General features: G+C 34.8%; 2 protein-coding genes and 1 long non-coding RNA gene across 5 annotated transcripts; 1 reads left to right on the top strand and 2 right to left on the bottom strand.

Moving 5' to 3' along the window:
* Positions 1-160: 160 nt before the first annotated feature.
* Positions 161-4435, bottom strand: LOC111805249 (uncharacterized). Its single transcript, XR_002816635.2, has 5 exons — positions 4341-4435; positions 4091-4236; positions 3351-3570; positions 2385-2640; positions 161-2305 (listed from the first exon to the last, which is right to left on the bottom strand). It is a non-coding gene; the product is annotated as an uncharacterized LOC111805249 (long non-coding RNA).
* Positions 3583-4685, top strand: MYB82 (myb domain protein 82). Its single transcript, XM_023690222.2, has 3 exons — positions 3583-3720; positions 3915-4044; positions 4152-4685. The coding sequence occupies exons 1-3, from the start codon at positions 3591-3593 to the stop codon at positions 4612-4614; spliced, it is 723 nt and encodes a 240-aa protein (XP_023545990.2). The 5' UTR covers positions 3583-3590; the 3' UTR covers positions 4615-4685.
* A 378-nt stretch (positions 4686-5063) lies between these two features.
* LOC111805246 (RabGAP/TBC domain-containing protein) lies at positions 5064-19419 on the bottom strand. 3 transcript variants are annotated; one of them, XM_023690221.2, is made up of 15 exons: positions 19252-19413; positions 18944-19117; positions 18771-18822; positions 18594-18701; positions 16125-16209; positions 15209-15263; positions 14611-15009; positions 12491-12550; positions 9736-9834; positions 9411-9521; positions 8867-8938; positions 8650-8766; positions 7182-7331; positions 6316-6416; positions 5064-5556 (listed from the first exon to the last, which is right to left on the bottom strand). In XM_023690221.2, exons 1-15 carry the CDS (start codon positions 19312-19314, stop codon positions 5232-5234), a joined length of 1971 nt encoding a protein of 656 aa, XP_023545989.1. In that variant the 5' UTR covers positions 19315-19413; the 3' UTR covers positions 5064-5231. The 3 variants fall into 3 exon arrangements, with proteins under 3 accessions (XP_023545989.1, XP_086984289.1, XP_086984290.1); XM_087128163.1 differs by having other exon boundaries at positions 18594-18822; positions 19252-19414; XM_087128164.1 differs by lacking the exon at positions 7182-7331 and having other exon boundaries at positions 18594-18822; positions 19252-19419.
* Positions 19420-20896: the final 1477 nt, after the last annotated feature.

Here is a 20896-nt window from a genome sequence, read left to right as displayed (position 1 = left end):
TGCTTTGTTAATAAGCAAAGTGCATGGGAAGTTGTGAAGTTGTGACTTCTGTGATACGTGCGCGTGTGGGTCCATGCGCACACGTGTAAGAGGAAAAAAAAGATTAAAGAACTAAATAGACTAATATGCATATCTCAACTAAATATTAAAAGAGAATTGATGGAAGAATTTCAATTTACATTTTTCTCAGCTTAGTTATATGTCACCGTGATAATGATACACAATGACAATGTAGCATAAATAGAGCTTCCAAAGAAAAGAACGACAATTTAATCCTGAGCGTTGTGTAAACTTTAAAAGATGTTCAATACTACGTATTGTTTTTTTTACAATTCTTAAAAACTTTCAACATACAAGACAAAGGCCTCAAAGCAAAGCAAGTAGACAATATCATCCCATTATAGAGAGTTGTAATTCCTAACATAGTATCGAGTCTTGATTAAGGGGAGATGTTGGATGAAAGTCCCACATGGGCTAATTTAAAGAATGATCATCGATCTTATAATCAAATAATACTCTCTCTATTGGTATGAGACCTTTTGAGAAAGCCGAAAACAAAGACATGAGAGCTTAAGCTTAAAGTGGACAATATCATATCATTTGGACTGTCGTGTTCAACTAACACAAAATTCATAGTTTTTTTAAATTTGTTGACACAAAATTGAAAACATATGAACTAGGTGTGATGTGATCGAAAGAGTTTGATTTGAGAATGATAGCAGTTTTTGCCTTCCAACTTTTGCAGAGAGGGAATCTCAAATTACAAAAAAAAAAAAAAAAAAAAAAAAAAAAAAAAAAAAAACCCAAATTCTGTCCAATCATTTCATTTCTAAGCTTCGGAATTTGTGCTCTTACTTCCTAAAAGTTGGTACCTGTTTTTTTTTATTGGTGTTGAATTCCAGGTACACCAAATTTCTTATATTTTATATTTTACTTTTTACACTATTTTCCCTACTGTTCTTCAATTATTTTCACCACTCGGCTATATAAAATAAAATTATAGCCTATTATATAATTATACAATTACATCATTTATCCATGATACTAAAATAAAATAATTAGTTTTCAAAATTTGTTTTAATTTTAGAAAAACAGGCGAAATTTTCTAAATAAGAATACAAAGAACAAATATAACTAAAAAAAAACCCTTTTCAATTCAATCAAACCCATAAAGAAAAAAAAAGGAAAATTAAAAGTGTATTTTGGTAATTGCATAAAAACATTATTTTAGCCCTTTAAAAACACATTTGGATTATGAACATTGATTTACTCTTTTTTTTTTTTTTTGGGCAATTTAAATCATAAAATCCAAAGAGAAGGGTTCCCTCCAAGGCATTAAGAGTACTATTTGTTTGACCCAATACAAGTATTGGAGAAATATAAAATACAGTATTCATATTTTTAATTAGTTTTTAAATTTTATATTATATCTATCCATGTACTTAAAATAATAGAGAGAAACACATGGCAGTCAGAGATGAAGTCAGAGAAAGTGGAGAGTCAGAGCACTAAAAATGACTGAATATAGGTAGTGAGGACAAGAAAAAGCGATTTTTTTTTTTTTTAAATGGAAATCAATTTTTACATGGCCTTGCTTTTATAATGTACTTCAACTGAAAAAGCTGAAAGAACAAAAAAAAAAAAAAAAAAAAAAATCTAACCTTGTCATGTATTTTAATTCTTTCTCGAGTTCGATAAAAAAATGAGTGACAATATTAAAACATCTAACCATCTATCAGAAATTAGTAGACATTTCCGATAGTTGTTTCATGTAATATTTTTGTGTAAAAATCATTCAAACACGTTTTTTCTTACCACAGCAAGAAAAACCAAAAAACAAGAACGTAGTTAATCCTTCACACACCCATCAAACAACACACAACTAAAAGTTTAAGAAACTATTAGGCATTTTAAAAGTTAAAAGAACCTTTTCAACCCAAAGGATAGTAAATTTAAAATTTAGGACTTATTAGACACAAATTTGAAAGTTCAAACGACCAAAATTTTTAGCTTTTAACCAAGAAAGAGTTAACAAAATCCCTTCCCCTCTTTCAAATAAGGGACAAAAAAACGAAGTAAAAAACAGACAAAAGCTCTTATTAATGGACAATTTGGAAACGCCAAAGATAAGTGGAAAGAGTGAAACGAGTGTGTAGGGAGGGAGTGTGCGTGTACCTGGTGGAGAAGCATGAGACAGGCAGATATGCAAAAGGAAAAAGCTGAGAGTGATGAGGGCAGGGCAGGGGAGGGCAGCACAGTGTAGATGAATGGATGTGGAATCTTTACAATAGCGCCCTGTTGCAGCCTGCAGGCAGATAGATAAATCAAATAGAAAAAATGGCAGACAATGTGAGAAATCATATCAGTCTCTTCTGTCGCAGTACCAATGCCTGCCAATGACACACAGAACACTTCAATTATTTCTCTTTTCAAACCTGTACCCAATCGCCTGCTTGCTTCCCCCAACAAAAGCTGCTGCTGCTGCTGCTGCATTGTTTTTCTCCGAGTGCCTCACTCATGAACGCTTGCTAAATACTTAAGCCTCCTTCACTTCACCGACAATCAAAATCAAAGGGTCCAAAATTTCATTGTCGTCATTCTATCTTCTTCTTCTTTTACTGTTCTTATTGTGTCCATGCCCTGCGATAAAAAAAAGGATCAAACAACAATAAGAGTGAAACTTTAAAAGAAAACTTGAAATATAAAGGGTGGTGAACAATTACATGAAAAGCACAGTAAGATATACATACAAAATCCAAATAACTTTTTTTTAAATTGTTTTACAAAACAAAATAAAAAAACTACAGTAAAAAACAAAGTATTCGTTTTGTCTGTGTGTATATATAAAAAAGAAGGGAAAACTGTCATTTTTGTCGTTCAAACCAGAAGCCAAGCAAAGAGAAATAATCCAATTTTCACGTAAACCGAAAAGTTATAAGTAAACCACCAAAAAAGAAAAAAAAAATCCATCCTCACAGAACAATCATTGAGCTTCTTTTTCAAATTTTCATACCCATTTGTGGTTTTTTAATTTTTATTAAGAAAAATAAAATTATCCCCTCACAAATCTTTGGTTGAATATACCTTTTAAAGACATCCAATCCCAGCCAAGTAAAAAAACACACACAAAAAAAATAAAAGTTGTGAAAATCTTTCCATATTTGAAAATTGGGTAACAACTTGTTTTCAATCAAATGAGCCACATTTTATAGTGAAACTATTTTGTAATTAGACGACTCCTGTCAATAAGGGCAAGAACTAAACTTTTTTTTTTTTTTTTTCGAACTCCGCAAATATTATTATTTTAGCAACTGGTCTCAATAATCTTCACCAAGAAGAGAGAGAACTACCTGTCTTGATTGAGAAGCAGGCAGATACGCTTTTAGCAAACCAGGGCCCGCACGTCAATCTGCCAGCGCAAAGAGAGCAATGATGATGCATGCGTGGCCCACCATTTCAACATTCTGCGAGTAATATTTGACAGTGCTGGGTGCCCATTTTGCTGTCATATATAGGAAGAATCCAATCATAGTTGTCATCATTGCACCCTGTAAATGTATTGTCACCAACCTGAAAGAGGAAAAAAGGTGATGGAGGAGAGTAAAGAGATGAAGCAACAGCTGAAGAAAAATTTGTGGAAACCAGAAGAAGATTTGATCCTCAGAAACTATGTGGAAACTCATGGCGAAGGGAATTGGGCGACTGTCTCCCAGGAATCAGGTAAATTTGGCTACAAAAATGTCTAATAACCAATATAAAATGTGCCAGCCATTTCTATATCCGCTACTATATTCATCTTTCTCAGAACTCTAGAGCACGATGGATGGAGTTTTTAAAAATGTTACACATATATCAGGAATTAGAGTTTTCATTCATGTGTGAGTGTGTGTGAGCTTTCCTCCATTGCCTCTCAGGTTTGATGCGAGGTGGGAAAAGCTGCAGGCTAAGATGGAAGAATTACCTCAGGCCTAATATAAAACGTGGGGAGATGTCCAAAGAGGAAGAGGATCTAATTATCCGTATGCATAAACTTTTAGGCAACAGGTCAGTTTGTATTGCTTTAACCTCTCAAAGCTTAATCCATACTTACAGTAAAGAGAGATAACTTGCTGAATGTTTGGATATTTTCAACGTGTTACTTCTTGAATCAGATGGTCATTGATTGCTGGTCGGCTTCCTGGTCGAACTGATAACGAGGTGAAGAACTACTGGAATACCCATTTGAACAAGAATGGCCTGCAAGATAAAAGAAAAGCTAATGACTCAAACAGCCACAAGAAAAATGACGACGACAACGACGATGTGAATAATAAGAAGCAGAAGAAAGTTATCAATCAGACTTGTTATCCTCAGCCACCAATATGCATTGACAACGGGAAAAATTTGGCTCATGATACACAGAGAAGAAACCAGGAAGAGAACAGAGAAGTTACAGATCCTTGGAATATGGATGACATAACAAGTTCTCATTATAATATAAACTCTCCAATAGTACCTGCAAATGACGCGACATTTAATTTTGACGACGAGCCTTACTTTGACCACCTCGATCCCTTCTTCCTGTTAGAAGCATTTGGATGCAGTAGTGTTCATGCATCACTGGATAACATGTAACTCATAATTCTCTAGGATTTGAGAAACCCCCCGTTCAGGTAGAGGCTTTTATTGTCAAAATCCTTATTCTTTTCAACCCAGTATGATAGTAAGTTGCGCCACCTCTTTTAACATTCAGAACCAAGCTTTAAATTCCACGCAATCTTTTCCTGTACTTTTTGAGCTACTTGTCACTACAATTGGCTACCTAGCAATCAGAACTGCACTTTCAAAAAGCATTTGCTAACAGAATTTTGGAGTCCACACAATTTTACAGCACGGAAGTTGAACAATACAAGTATAATTATTTCCAATACATTATTCTAGATATCATTATTTCCAATACAAGTATAAAACAAGGAAAGTGGTAAAATGTTGGGGAACACAGGACGACTTATCCAGTTTAGGTAAAATGCTTTGGTGCATTTCCTTGGGAAAGTTGAATGAACAATAATATGAAAGCCTGCCCATCAGATATCATGGAACATGTATATAATATGATAGATTAATACCACCGGAAATTTTAAAATCCACACTTTCCTACAAAATTAAGCTATTTAACAGATATGCAATTCTCTGTTTTCCAATATATTGGACTACCAGGGCTTGTTAAGCAACAAGGAACGGAATGAATATCTCTACAGGACTTCATCTTGTTGAATGTAATATGAACCATCATCAAGAGGCAACGAGGGAGGGGTTCCAGGAGGGATGTTAGCAGCACCATTCTCTCCCGCACACACACATAAAGCCTCTGCATCCCTGATGGCGGCATCAAGGTCAATGTGACCACTCAATTCATTGATAAACTTCAAGAGTGTGTCGAAGTCCATTTGCTCCCCCATTATCTTGTTACGGTAGCGCTTCAAGATTGCAACACATATGTACAGATGCAGGTGCTCAGACAGATAATGAGTCCACAATACCTCCCATAGATGCATGACCTTTTCGTATTCAAATTCTCTGTATGTGAACAAGGAACATATTAGCAAGATAATTAAGAGAAAGAACACACGAGAAACTAATTCACTACCAATAGAAGTGTTTTCCCACAAAATGAGATATAGAACTATTAAAATGATAATACAACACCTGCACATGGTACAACTCAAAGAAATTTTAGAAGTATGAAATTAGCCCATGATACAAAGTGGTGGCTTGGCCTTCCCTAAGAAGGATAGCAGAGAATTTGTAGCATGAGATTCAGTTAAATCTGATAAATCGAATATATTTAAGATGCTGACATTCAGGGGTAGTTTAATCAAGTAAGAATAGGCCCTGTCCGTTTCCATTCTATGAATTGCCTACAGAATGTTGCCGACTCAAAAAAAAAACTCCTTAGGGGTCTGTAATCTATCTCTTATTACAAATACCATTATGCTCTTTGATCAAATATTTTCAAATTCTTCAAACGAAGAATGGAGAATAGAGAAGAAACTTTTTAACAAAAATGTTGTCAAACTTGGTTTTCTAAGTACTACTGGGACAATTCTTTAACCAAACTATGCAATCACTTCTTGGCACGTCAGGCAGGATGGCCTGTTAGGGCCAACTAAACAGATGCTGGACAGATACTAATGGCAGGCAAACAACAAATGCGAGGATAGTGGAGATATAACTGTACAACGATTTAGAAAAAAACTGATCCGGGTAAGAATATAACCAAGTTTCCCGTCTAAAAAGGAAAAATAAAAAAGTAAACATAGGTGATATGAGCCTGACCTTTTGAACTGTATGAGAACCCAGCGGAAGCAAAAGAAATAATTCAAGCAATCATGCTGGCTGAAGTAGTTATGCAATGGGGTATCTAACAACTCTACCAGCTGCCAAAGACATAGCAGAAGGAATTAGGAAAGAAAATGACACAATTTAAACATATCGTTGCATTGTAAAAAAAAAAAAAAAAAAAAAAAAAACTATTAACATTTCTTATTAAATAAAGTCAAATATTCGTAAATAAAATTTTGAAAATAAATAATGAACAATGAATAAATTATGTAATGAAGCTTTATTCAGAAGATGAAATGTTAATGCTACATAAAAAAGAGAAGATTCTTATGCTTATTTTATTGTTTTTCTATTTCATTTACAACAACATGACCAACTATCGAGCAATAAAAAATCTCATAAAGACTAAAAACTCAATGTGTTTTTACAGAAACCAAGAAAGTTCCAATAAAATAAAATAAAAAGTAATGAAAAGGGAGATCCAGATAAGCGAAAGAAATCTCAAACAAGAAGATTAAAAGAGCTCTTCCAATTGACATAAACATTTGACAACGTATAAAAACAAAAGGAGGGCATCAAAACATACACCAAGGGCTACACATCGTGTTGTCTCACTTCCTTTATCGACAGCAAATAAAAACGCATGCACATTTCTCCACTAAAAACATGTACCAACAGGAAACCGTTTACTTAAAATTTAAATAACAAATAAAAATCAAGAAACTTTATTTATTTGTTTGTTTTGATGAAAACCAAGCAACTTTATAGCGCAATATTTTTCCTAACCATTATATATATAGACAGCGTGAATGCAATTTGCATGCGCATGCAATGAAGTACACGTAGGGGGAGGTGGGAACCTTGGAAATTGCAAAAAGTTGACAATGCATGCCAGTCTGATCACGATTAAAATTTGGTCCAAGGCGTTCCATTAGAGCAACAAAACACCAAAATGACTCCGACTCATCACCCAGAACGAACAATATTGGTGAAAGAAAATCACTCATACCCTGTAAATTATCACTGTAAAATCAGCAACAGTTCAAAGTAGTTGAACCAATGGAATTTGATCTGTGGCCATTTGATTTAACAAAAGCTTTGGACATGGAAATTGACACAGAGTACTACAGAATAATTCGCCAAAGCAATTTTAATACATGAAAAAAGGTGCAAAAAAAAACACAACTAAAACAAGCTTCCATCTTCCTGGTGTATACAAAATTGAAAAAAAATCTCTTCAAATGTCAATAAATAAAAATGATATAACTTCCATACATTACAATTTGATGATCGTTGTTAAATGGACAACATAAACAAGTCTTACATATTAATTCCAGGATAAACGATTCAAAATAAAATATACAAAGGTTGAATAGGTCCATTTAAAAAGTCTGATAGAACTTTTGCATACCAAAGAACGATAACCACTTTTGGGTACTATGAGAAGAGTCTTAAACCAAGATAACCTTGTTGTAAGATCCCATTTTATTTTCCAGTTAACAAAAACACAATGTATTCCAAGTATAATTAAAAACCCAGTTAAAAGACATGGAAGGTAGAAATTTAGAACATCAAGGTTTGTGAAATTTATTTGAATTCTGTTGAGTACTTTCCATTTCAAGGTTCCTAAGAATTCCAGTGCATGAAATCCAGAAGTTACCATTTCCACTGTTTCATTCTTTTCTTTATATTTGATCTAGTTCCTAAGACGATGCAACTGTTTGACTTTATAACTTACACCTCCATCTAGGAAGTTTAATTCTCTATTGCACACATGTACTTGCGACAATGCCAATGCCCTTAGACAGGACTATTAATAAATAATACGTCCTCTAGCTCTCTAACCGGCTTAAGAAAATCAGCTCTAAGAAATGCGAAATAACAGCATAAAGAAGCCTGCAAACAATAGCAGCCAACAAGAGAAAGCAACAAAAACAAGTTCACTCCAACACCAGCTCTAACCTACTTTTGCATATGATATAATAACCTTTCCTCTACATTTTATCAGAATTCTCGGAACTAGGTATCAGAATAGTCTTAGTCTCCTAGACATCACATATTTTTATAGCCACATAGATGATAGAATTTAGGAAGCACCTAAACTTCAAAAATCCTAGTTATATCCTTGCCAACATTTAGAATTCAGACCTAGATCTAACGACTTCATATGCAGACATATTACAGTTAGGCAGCACAAGCAATGTGAACTTGAAATTTAAACTCTTCCTTAAACCCTAGTAGTTTGGTTCAAGGAAAAGGTAAGTTCAAGCACAAGTAATGTCCTTGATGCCTGAACTATAACTATAAGGCAAAGGGAAAAAGAAATACCTGACAGTATCCAAGATCGAAATTATAAAATGAGTAGGTCAATAAAATATCGTGAAGAAGCTTCACATTAGGGTTTTCATCCCCATCAAAGAAAGAAAGTGATCGGTCTGTCCTCACCTTGGGAAAAGATTAAAAAGAAATACTTAGAAATGGAAAAAATCAAATTTAATTAATAACCAATTAAGAAAAACAAAGTATATCAATTTAATACACCTACCACATCTTTTTCAATAAGGCCTTTCCTCTCTTTAAATTTTGTAAATCTTTTTGCCTGCTCCGGGGAAATACTCTGCAAGAAAAAGAAATATAGTACAGAGATACACTTCACTTAGCGGGTCAAGGGAGAAAGGATAATTTCTTTATTTACAAAGCTACGCCTAGTAGAATGAATTCGTCAAGATAACCTACAGAGAATGCCATGGAACAAAGGTCCCACTACATAAAAATTTGAAAAAGATTCAATTATATTTTGTGATTAATGGACTAATCACTAGGATATCTTGAATGAAGTATACAATATAGACCGTCTTTTTTTTTTTTTTTTTTTTTTGTAATCTCTATGGATAAATTTTACCCGTTTGTACATTTCATTTAATCATTGAAATTGGATATGTACTTTATTTTGGGATAATTGAAACTGTGGTGATAAGATCGTTCACAAACGACTGCTCTGAAGAATACAGTTATCAATTTCATGTAGCCTTCTAGCTTCAGTAGAAAACGAAAAGAAAAAAGAAATAAGGAGAGGGTTTATCATAAACCTGCCACTGGTTCTTTATTGTCAAATACTCGGATCTTTTCATGGATTGAAGATATTCCCTCTCAGCATACGTGGAATCATAAGCGTGGTATCCCAACAAGAAAGCCCATACCTATATTTTATTTATATTATTGACAAGAAACAAAAGCTTCATTTAAAAGATTATAATTAAAAGAAAGAAATAAAGAAAAATAAACGGAGGACTATGAAGTCCTTCAAAAAGTTGATCATAGACCAAATTTAATTAACTGTAATTAGAAAGAAAAAATTACAAAGAAGAATATACTCATTGATACAGAACTTCACTACCTTCATAGAAGACATACCTCTTTACGTAGATTATGCTCTACACCCCCATAAAAGATTCTCTTTCTCAAGGATTTTGAATCCAGAACTCGTCCCTCAGCATCCAAGAAAGTGGCCCACTAAAAATAAAAAACCATGTATGGTCAAACATATATCCTGTTGCAAGTACATGGATGCAATATAATCTCTGTTTTTTTTTCTAATATATTTATATAAGAAACTGAACTTTCAAGAGAAATGAAAGAATGTAACCCAGACAAACAAAAAAACAAGTCCATCAACAAAAGCCCCAAACTAATGACAAATACAAACCCCAGTCCAAAAGAATGTGATCAAGTTGGAAATTACAAAAAGTTAGATTGACGCCCAAGGAGACAAGTTACAACTACCCAACTACCAAAGCTCCTCATCAGACCTCTCAAACGCTATTCTACTATTCCTATCCAGCTAAATGCCTCACAAAATGATGAGAAAAGCCTGCCACAAAACTTTCTCTCCGTTACAAAAAAGGAGAGTTTAGGAGCATCCTCAATCATGGAACAACACCTTCTCTTCCGGTCCATATCCACCCACAAAGGTTCTAAAAAACAAACTCCAAAGGGTGAAACAAACGAAAAATCTTATAGAAGATGGTCCTCAAAATTAACCGAACACTCCAATTTCTTAAGCTCCTTATCCTTCTTTTCCCTCCCGTTTTAGATTCACTTGTAGTCCAATTTTTCAATTGGGCCAAAAGACAATCAACTTTCGGACTAGGTTCACCTCCACAAGGGAACTCTGGAAGAAATGATGGAATTAGGCACCGGGAGGTACCAACTGTTGGCACTATTTGCATTCACCGCTAGCATGAAACAAAAGGATGATCACTGCCCAAGGAAACCCTAGTTGAACAGAACCCCAATGGAAGAAGGTACGTGAATTGGGCCAAAAGACAATCAACTTTCGGACTAGGTTCACCTCCACAAGGGAACTCTGGAAGAAATGATGGAATTAGGCACCGGGAGGTACCAACTGTTGGCACTATTTGCATTCACCGCTAGCATGAAACAAAAGGATGATCACTGCCCAAGGAAACCCTAGTTGAACAGAACCCCAATGGAAGAAGGTACGTGAATAGGAACTCTCACACCCACCTCATCCGCTAACAACTAAACTACTCCACCTCTACCCTCAACCGAAGGCCAAGTTGCTTGCACTGAGCTAGAATCCCCTCCAAGCTCATCACATGAGAAGGCAAAGCACTTCTAGAAAGTGGGAAAGGGTTGGGAAAAAAAAGGATAAAAGGGATGAGGTAAGTATCCAAAGGAGCTCCACCCCCACGAATAACTTCAATCCTGACCTTTTTAACCTCAGAAAGGAAGGAGAAAATTAAAAAGAAGAAGAGGTGCATACACTAATAGCAGGGCCTTTCAAGAACACCCCTAGAATTGGATAGGAAGAAATCTCAACAATCAAACTCAACTCGTTGTATCCCCTGCTCAAACTGGTAACAACAATAGCCAAGGGATCCCTTGAAGGTATATTGTTGAGCATCCCAGTCTTTTTTAGCTTTTCGATCGAGTGATGATCCACTACCAAACTTGAACCTTCCTCCTCAAATGTTGGAGCAATATTACGGGGCTCTTGACACTTCAAAATTGGGAAGGATAAGGACTCATCCTCCTAATACCTCCTTATCAAAGGGTTGTAGTCTTCTATTCAGGTGAACCATGTCGACAAGCACTACTTTTGCCACTGTCAAGAAAGCCAATCTCACCGTTGAATCTACTTGAATCACCTCCCCCTCTGCCTATTCTACACCTCAAAACAAGCCTAATTTTTCTCTTAGAGGAGGACCATTTACACTCTGAAAAAGTCCACTACAAGTGGCCCCTTCTTAAAAAATCTTTCATAGTACCCTCTCGGTTCTCTTAAAGGTCTTCACAATGGGATCTTAAAACATTAACAACCTCCAATTTGCAAACGGTTTCTCATATTCTCCACAGACCAAAGGAAATCTCGATAAACTTGCTAGAGTAATTAACCTTCTCAAACTAATCTCCACCTCAAGGCCCAAGCTAAACCCTATGTAAATCTACAATAGTATGACTTATTATTACTATTTTTGTGGGGGCACCAACAGCCCAATAAGCAAGCAATATTATTATTTATTATGATGCACAGGAGCAGGCATTGAGTTTGAGTTGCATCACTGGCTGCTGGCCACTTCATTATTTAGAAATGTTGATAGGAGGTAGTCAATTGGTAGAAAAGAATCGTCCTTTTTTTTTTTTCAAATGAACAAAAATTTTCTCTGCCTAAATGAATTTTAATCTAATGTAAGAGATTTCTTTCAAATTTCAATTCTTTTTTTTAAAAAGAGAGATATAATTTCTAGCTGAATGCAGCAGTCAGATAACCTTTTGAGCCTTGGTAAGATAAACAGAAATCATACTCAGAATTCGGTCAGTTTTGGGACAATAATGATTATAGCCTCCGCTGGAGTTGGAGTTCTGTCTGTAAAAAGTTCGGTAATTATTCCTTCCTACAACTGTTCTGAACTAAAAACCTTCTCATAACTTCATTCGACCTTGGGGAACTCCCCATTTTGTATGTTTCATTCCCAATGAGATTTGTCTCTATGAAACATGATGATAAGTGTATTATTAACTCATCTTCAGAGGATTGAGGACGGTCGAGTGATTTTAACAAGACCACAAAATGAAACATGATCTTAATTCTATTACTATCTCAACTTCAACAAAGAAATAAAGAAAGAATGAAAAATATATTTACCTCTTCAGATCCCAGAGGAGGTTGTCGAGGCTTTCCCCACACTAGGGTCATTTTATCAAACTGCCAAAGGAATAAAAAGCTTGTGATTCTAGATGCATAATATAATAATATTTAATCCTAAAGTCACTCTAAACTATAAATAATTAAATGAAAGCAATAACATTTGCTCATAGTTGCATATGTTCATAGTAACTTAACTATCTTAACTATCTTAACTATTTCACTATTTGATGAGGTACAGAACTCAAACTAGAATAAAAACAAGGCGATTGCAGCAACACCATAATCTCATAACTAATTACTGGTGTCCAGAGTAAGTTAACTAAATCCACAAGACAAACTTGACCTTATAACACCTGAGATCATCTCGACAAAAAAAATGAATGAAATAAAATAGCTGAGATCAAAAACCTTATAAAATATCGTGACTCTATGAAGGAAACTTGACAAGGTGACCAAAAATAAAACTCAGAAAGTATAGATTTTCTTACTGTTAATCATAATTCCTTATATCCTATCCAGAAAAGAGAGAGAAAAAAAAAAAAAAAAAACACATTGGTAAAAGACTATGATTTTATACACTTCTCAAATGGTTAGAAAACCTGCATCCTGGCATTATGTGAGAATCCCTCCATAATGACCATTTATGTTTTGAGGCATTAAATTGGAATTAATAAACCCTGCTCCGTAAAGATATAGTTTTTTTTAACAATCATGTCAGGAGGTATTAAAAGAGGTTTTGTGCATCATTTTATATTTGTTGTCCCTTCCATCTTTTTAACGTCAAATTGACTCGAAATTCGAGCTTAGTTTGTTTGAAAGCAGATAGTTGCTCGGTTGCAACATGTTGGGAAGCTTATCTGCTCATAATTGACTAGCTCAACAGTTCGCACATAGATTGTAAGCCTCCTCCCAATTATTCTTCATCACATGCGAATTTTTAAAATAATGTGTCCCCTACATGTCTGTGTCCTACATTTTTTAAAAATGGATGTGTCGTCATGTCCATGTATGTGCTTGGTCTCCAACCACCCTAAGAGCTTGGGGAATTGGTTGAAGGAATGTAGTATAAGAGGGGATAGCTCCAACTTATGGAAGCATCCTACTCACACACAATGCTTCTCTTGTTTGTAAGCATTGGGAGAAGAAAAATTGGGAAATTCTCCTTTCGCCATTGTGTGGTGTTATTGTGCAAGGGGGTTACGTCCTTTTTTTTAAGTTCGTCTTGAGAGTCCTAGGCAAGTAGTAGGCTGACTAAGGGTAAGCCTCTAAGGTCGTACAGAGGACAAAAATTTAGTGGTGAGTTTTTGCCCATGACACTACGTGCTGACCATGTCATACTCATGACCGTGGAGTGCTGACCACCTTCCAGCATTTCCCAAAGGTATGCTCGCACACACCTTAGTTCCCACTTTGTATGCTCACCTCGGCTTGATCCAAACCTCGCCATGTTTCGCATTTCGCAAAACGCCCTTGTGACATGCACCATTTGTTATATCCCTCCCACGACTAGCATGAGTTCCAATGTCATTTACTTGGATAAATCTAATTGCAAATGCACCCAAAAGTAGTTAATTAATTTCTTTGAGAAATCTCACATGTAGGACTTTACACAAATAATATAATTTAGAAGAGACTTCCCCACCTCGCTTTCTCTCTAGATTGGTACTACCTATGCAACAAAGAACAAGTGCAATACAACTTGTTTTCTAGCCTGCCAACAATTATAAAGGGAAGGCCACCAAATTGCTAATAACATGCAAAGGTAGTATTCACAAAATAGTTGTCCTTGTGGTTTGAACACCACCATGCATCGTACGCTACAAACAAAAATCGAATCAATATTTGATTCTAAAGCATCTTATAAAAAATCTTCAGATTTCTATATTTCCAAGTTTTCCAAAGAAGAGCTCAAACCTAGTGGGTTCTAAAGGATGTTAGCTTTTCCTTTGAACCTCGTACCTAAAAGAATTTCCACAAGCCAATACCCACCCACCTTGGAAAGCAACTAGATAAGCTACATTCTGATAAAAGGAACCTGATCCTTTACATTCTACCACACACAGAAGAAAAAAGAGAAAAGTTCAAATGAAATTACAGTTGAAACAAATTCTCCTCACCTGAATAGGATCTTCGACAACAGGACTGACATTAGGAACTTTTTCTAAACCATTGGATGGTCTTTGAGGGGAATCAACAGAAGATTGATCTTGGATTCTCATCTCTGGAGCACTAAATCCATTGTTATGATTTTCACGAAATAGTTGTGAAGTTGTTTCTCGTGCAAATTTGGTGACAAGAGAAAATTTTTCCAGAATTTGTATTGGGAGGTCACGTGCTGGATCATGAAACTTTGGTCTTTGCTTACCACTGTACCGTGAAATTCGGGATCCTTCATCATAAAAATCTTCACCAGCCCTCTTGTCTGCACTTGATGGAGACTCATCAAGTGAAATGGATGAAACTGGTCCACTGGCTATCGGACCAGTCCTTGGCAGCTCCAAAGAAGACAAAGTTCTCTACAGATGAAAGCAAATTGGATCAGTATACTTGGATGATTAGAACGTAAAGAACTAATATAAAGAAGAAAATGCCATTAAATTTGAAAACTTGAAGAGAACAAAAAGATAGGACCCATATATACTTAGAAATGAAAAGGATATGAATAAACGGCAAACAACCATGGAAATTGTCAATAGATGAGAAAGATACGAGTACCTGAAGAGGATTCTGAAAATCATTCACAAGGAACGTATTTGAATCTTCTTCAGACCTGCATATGTGCTGAAAATTAGAAAACTTGCAAAATAGGATCCGACTAAGAGTACAAAGTTAATTTAATCATAAAGAATCTCGAAGTGAAACCAAGAAGTAGAGGAGATTAATACTAAACTACATATTTTAAAAAACATTTACACTCCAACCAGCGAAAAGGAAAAAAAACAAAGGAGCGTATAGAAAATAACATGCAAGATACTTTTACATAAATAAAGCTTTCACTGGAAAAGTTTCTGATGGTGGCCTCCTCCTGCCCATCTCCTCTATCTACTCTCCCCTAAAATTCTCTTCCATTTTGTCGAAAACACTTTTCCTTAGACCTTCAAGATGTGAGCTTTGTAGGAAGACATGAAAAACAAGACCACCAATTCATAATTGTCATCACAACAGCAAGAGTTGGAGACTCGTATTACATAGTTTCAACCAGTCTTTGATTATCCAAGGAGCAGCAAAGGAGCTTTTTTTCAATCAATGGGATAGTTTTTCTAATTGTCCAAGGGCTTAGGTGTAAGAAAAATGCATAACTCTCCTTTAACCCTCCCGTGAATTTTTCCCAGTTAATCAAATGCTAATCAACCAAAAACACACACCAATTGGCATCCGTGCATAGGTTATCTGCTGTATGAAATCCTGGATGCCTAGTTCTTCTTTAACCTTCTCGTAACTTTTTCAGTGTTAATCCAATGCTAAATATCTAAAAACAAGCACCAATATGTATACATGCAAATGTTATATTTGTCTGAACTTTTAGTTTTATAGCTTCATAAGTGCCATATTCCTGCTGCGTTTTTTTCCCCTTTTTCTAAGAGGATAAAATGAAAGAAAGAAATTAATGGTACAAATTACAAGAACAAACCTCACAAGAAAAACATGTTGCTTTACAGTAGCAAGAAACTCCCGAACTCCTCCATTGTAAAAATAAAGAGGTGGAAACGCAAGTCCTGCAAATCATTCCAACCATGAGCAGATAGAATTATACCATGATGAGAGATTTGGGACACAAAAGATGAGATGTGATTAACAATTAGGTATAACATGTAATAGTAGCAGCATGATTCATTTACTGAAAGAACATTCAAGACTGCAGCATAAGAAAACTTTATGGAAAATTCTAACTAAGCCAATTTAAGAAACATAAAGAACTCCATTGACAGTACAATTCTATTTTGAAATAAACCGAATAATATACTTTTTAGTTTGTCCACAAAAAAACATTGTTATATGAAATGGAATATCATTACAGAAATGGTTATATGAATCTATCTGACATTTTGTTGAGTAGATCCATCAATACCTTTTTCTAGAACCATTCTTTTAGTTGGAAAAAAAAATGCTAAATCTACAAGATGATCCCTATTCTTTTAGTTTTTTGGAGAAGAAATAAGAATTGTCATGGTTACATGTTTTGAAATAAATTATCATTAAAGAAATGGTAATATGAATCTATCTGATAATTTGTTCAGTGGATCCACCAAACTCTAGTACCTTTTGTAGAACTATTCTAGATTGGGAAAAAAAATGCTAAATACATAGAATGGTCCCTATTCTTTTGGTTTTGTGGAAAACAAGTAAGAATTTCTCCAATGAATGAAATTTACAAAAAGGAAGAAAGTACTTCCAAAAATCCACAGTGAATTACAAAAGAATTATGTTAAATAGCTATAAGGTTAACCAAATAAAGTAAAAAAATTCTTGTAAACACTTTTGACAAGTTGCAGACAAGGTTCCTCTAGATTCATTTATCCCCCAGCTGTTGTATCCTTAGCAAATTGGATGAAGAGACCAACAGAACGTTTTTTCATGTGTCCTATGGCAAGAGCCTTCTGGGTTGCCTTTTGAAAGGACTTTTGGTTGGGGTTCTGTTTTCCAAAATAGCGTGAGAGATTTTCTATCTTTCAATCTTACTGGCATCCTTTCAAGAAAGAGAAGAAGACCCTTTGACTTAACTTAAATGACAAGGAACAAAACTTCCAAGCCCTTCTCCCCTCTATCATATTTTTGTGCATCTTTTTTGGTGTAAAAAGTGTTCACCCTTTAGTAACTATAGTTTATCTTCTTCTCTTATATCCCAATGGGATAGCTTTTTCTTTTTGTATGTTCATCCAATCAATAAAATGATTTCGTTTCATATTAAAAAGAGGTTAGTGAGACTTTAGTCCTTGAAGGATTTTGAGAATTTGCTCCAACTAAAAGAATTAAAGAAAACCGAATCACATCTTGTTCCCCTCTTTCCATAGTCCGTACTCTTACAGGCAAATTTCATTTTTACTGTTAGTATACTAAAATTTCTCAATTAGGTCTTGCCACAAAGAAGTTAAAATTTGTTAACATATAGTTGAAAAATCATTAAATTCTTGCTTTATCGACATATTTAGGCATGTGAAGATGTCACTTGGATACTATTTGACACATAAAATTCAACCTGCCCCTCAGCAAAAACCAACCCAATGATTGACAAAATTCATTTATATCAAGTCACATATCCATGTGGCATAACTGCCTACTAAATATATTTTAACGATAGACGCATCAGTTTTGTGTAAAAAAAAGAAATTAACAAACCTTTTATAAAAATTTTAAATGTAAAAATTTGAGAAGTTTAAACCATTGACCTAAACATTTTGAAAACTCCTAAAATTGTAAAATTTTCATGTTCTCAAAGCTAGACATTTTGAAAAGACAAGAAAAATTAGTTTGTGAAAACTTTTTACTTCTCCAAACAGATTCAGTTGCAATAATAAACTCAGACTTGCAAAACAATGTGTCTTCCATTCTTAATTTATTCATTTTTTCTGAAGTAAAGCTTCCAAGATATTTTCTGTTACATATTTTTTGCTTCTCCTCTGCAATAAATGATTGGGGTTTCTAGACTTTATTTTCTTCCCTTTTCTTCCTTTTTCTTCCATTTTCTTCTTTTTTCTTCCTTTTAAGACACAAGAAGAAAGACCTGACGGTAAATGAAGAAATGGAACTAATTGTGGACTTCTATGGAATCTTCTAGTTCTTTTTCTTGAGTTCTTTCTCTTTATAAGTTGAGAATCCATGCTAGAGCTGCTAATCTAGTATTTCATGTCAAAAACTCTGGATAGTAATATTTAGGAAAATATAGATTCACCAAAGTTGATACAGCTGTTTTAGCATAGATAGATAAACATTGAAGCTAGAACAAATATTACTTTAAAAGGCATCTGAGTTTACCGCACCAATTGACAATGTTAGTTCAGGAACACTTTAAACTTGCATCCCAGAGAAACTGGTAATTCGACAATAATATATGAATGGACAGCGCACTTAGAAAAAGGAAGGAAAGCACAAATATGGTTACCTGACGACAATACCACAATAATGTACTGCCAGCCAAATGCTGGAGTATGGCGACGGATAGACCTGACTTCAGTGAACGGCACTGCTCTGATGGTGTAAAGATTCTTATCTACAATTAAGAAGCACACAATCAGTAATACAAAATTTCGATTTCGATTACAATTCCAAAGCCAACTACCTCTCTCCGATAATTTTGCATTTGAGTTTTGTCCTTTGTAAGGAATCCACGTCTGCGATTAAATACAACAACACAGATTCCGAGTCAACACAAGGTGCATATCCAGTAATGAACGAAAATCAAAATACAGATTTCTGTATCCAAATCAAGAAGTACCGATCAGACATGCTTACAATGAACAGACACGATCCTTGCTTGATCAACCTCAATCTTCCACTAATCCTTTCAGATGCAAACTGCGTAGGATGAATTGTCACATTTTCTTTAGAATAAACAACTTCCGTTTCTTCAGGTTCGCTCGATGAGCTTCCTCGACCGCTATCGGTCCGCATAATGCTTCCGGAACCCTAAAATTCAGAAAAACAAAATCAAACCGAGAAATGACACGATCTGATGAATTTAATCCATCGATGCAAAATAATAGAGTGTAGCAGAAGAAATTGAACCGCGAAATGAACAAAAACAATCAATTCCGACATACTTGCTGCTGTGAGGCTGCGTAATCGGCATCGTCAGACAAATCGTGAAGGTCGGTTTCTATCATCGTCGTCGGAGAAGCAGCTATTGCATCGACTTTCAGATAGCGGCTCTGCCTATGGCTCTGCCTATGGCTCTCGCTATTCTTTGCTTTTCTTCGTTTTGCTTTTCTTCTGGTTTGTTTTCTTTATTTCTTTCTTTTTTTCTTTTTTTTTTTTCTCGCTTCCTTAGAGGCTAAGGCGTCGTCGGTACCCGGTATGCAATCTTAGAGAGGAGCAGTTTCGATGGGACCCACTTAAACGAGTTTATCTTCGTTTATTATTTTCGATTTTTTTTTTCTTTGACGACTTGCCTATTTGACACGTGTCCTCTACGATTTTTTTTTTTTTTTTTTACCTCTAAAATAACCTTAATTAATAAATTTACATAATTTACTAATTTAGTCTCCGTATTTATAATTTTTTATTAATTTAGACATGTAATAATTTGTTAATTTTATTTTAAAATCTGTAGCAATTAATATTTGTAGAAAACAATCATATGCTTTTTTTGAAAATAAATAAAATTGTTCGGTTGTAAAGTTTAGAGACTAAATTATAATCGCTCAAACCCACTATTAATAGATATTGTCGTCTTTGTGCTCTCCCTCCCAAGCTTTCTCTCCCGTATTTAAAATGTGTATCCTATGGAGAGGTTTCCACACCTTTGTAAATAATGTTTCGTTCTCCTTCTCATCCAATATGGGACCTTACAACCGTTTTTGCTAACACACTGCCTCGTGTCCACCCCTTTCGTGGGTGGATAGGCACATACTCTGGATCGGAATCGTGGGGAGTACTACCTGATCATTTCTACAAACTTCAAACTCAATCTCCTCGCTGGCACATTGTGATATGGAATCAACCCAAGGGAAAGTATGGAACGGATTACCTTGATGATCAAGATCAAGAGTAAAGAAAACTCGTGATTCGAATCACTCCACAAAGAGGTTTGACCAATACCACCTGAATGACTCTAAGATGCAAGTTCTAAACACAATAATTTACGAAGAAAATATTAGCTCTCAACAAAGCTAAAAAATTAAAATTTTATTGTTTTTTTAATTTCAAAATGTGATGTCTCTTATCGAAAAGAATACTTTATATAGTTTTTACAACCTTAACCTATATGACACATAACTCCTAAATTAAATGAGAAATACCCATAACCTCCATATTGAAATGGCTAGTTAACGGTGGAATATGATAACCTAGGTAGGTTACCATAAAACCTTAACTTCTATATGAAAAACAAACAAATATTTAAATTATAATTAAATAGTGCAATGAAACGTGCTTTCATCCTTGGACTACAAATATTTAAATTATAATTAAATAGTGCAATGAAACGTGCTTTCATCCTTGGACTAGTGCCATAAATTTAGCTGAGTTCATTAAATGTAACTTATAGTGCATTTAATGCATTTCTTTCATGAAACTCAACTTTGCAAAACATATAAGGAAGGTCTCCAACTTCTTATATAATTTATTGATGAGCTCACCATAGCTTGAATATAAGTGTACAAGGTTTGTTGTAGATTCTTGGCTCTCATCTTTGTAAGTGGACCTTGAGGTATGAAAATTGCTTAGTCGTGGTTCATATCACATTGC

The sequence above is a fragment of the Cucurbita pepo genome, chromosome 11, assembly GCF_057944985.1.
Source record: "Cucurbita pepo subsp. pepo isolate OVF chromosome 11, ASM5794498v1, whole genome shotgun sequence".
Classification (NCBI taxonomy): Eukaryota; Viridiplantae; Streptophyta; class Magnoliopsida; order Cucurbitales; family Cucurbitaceae; genus Cucurbita; species Cucurbita pepo.
This window is presented reverse-complemented; position numbering and strand designations above follow the sequence as displayed.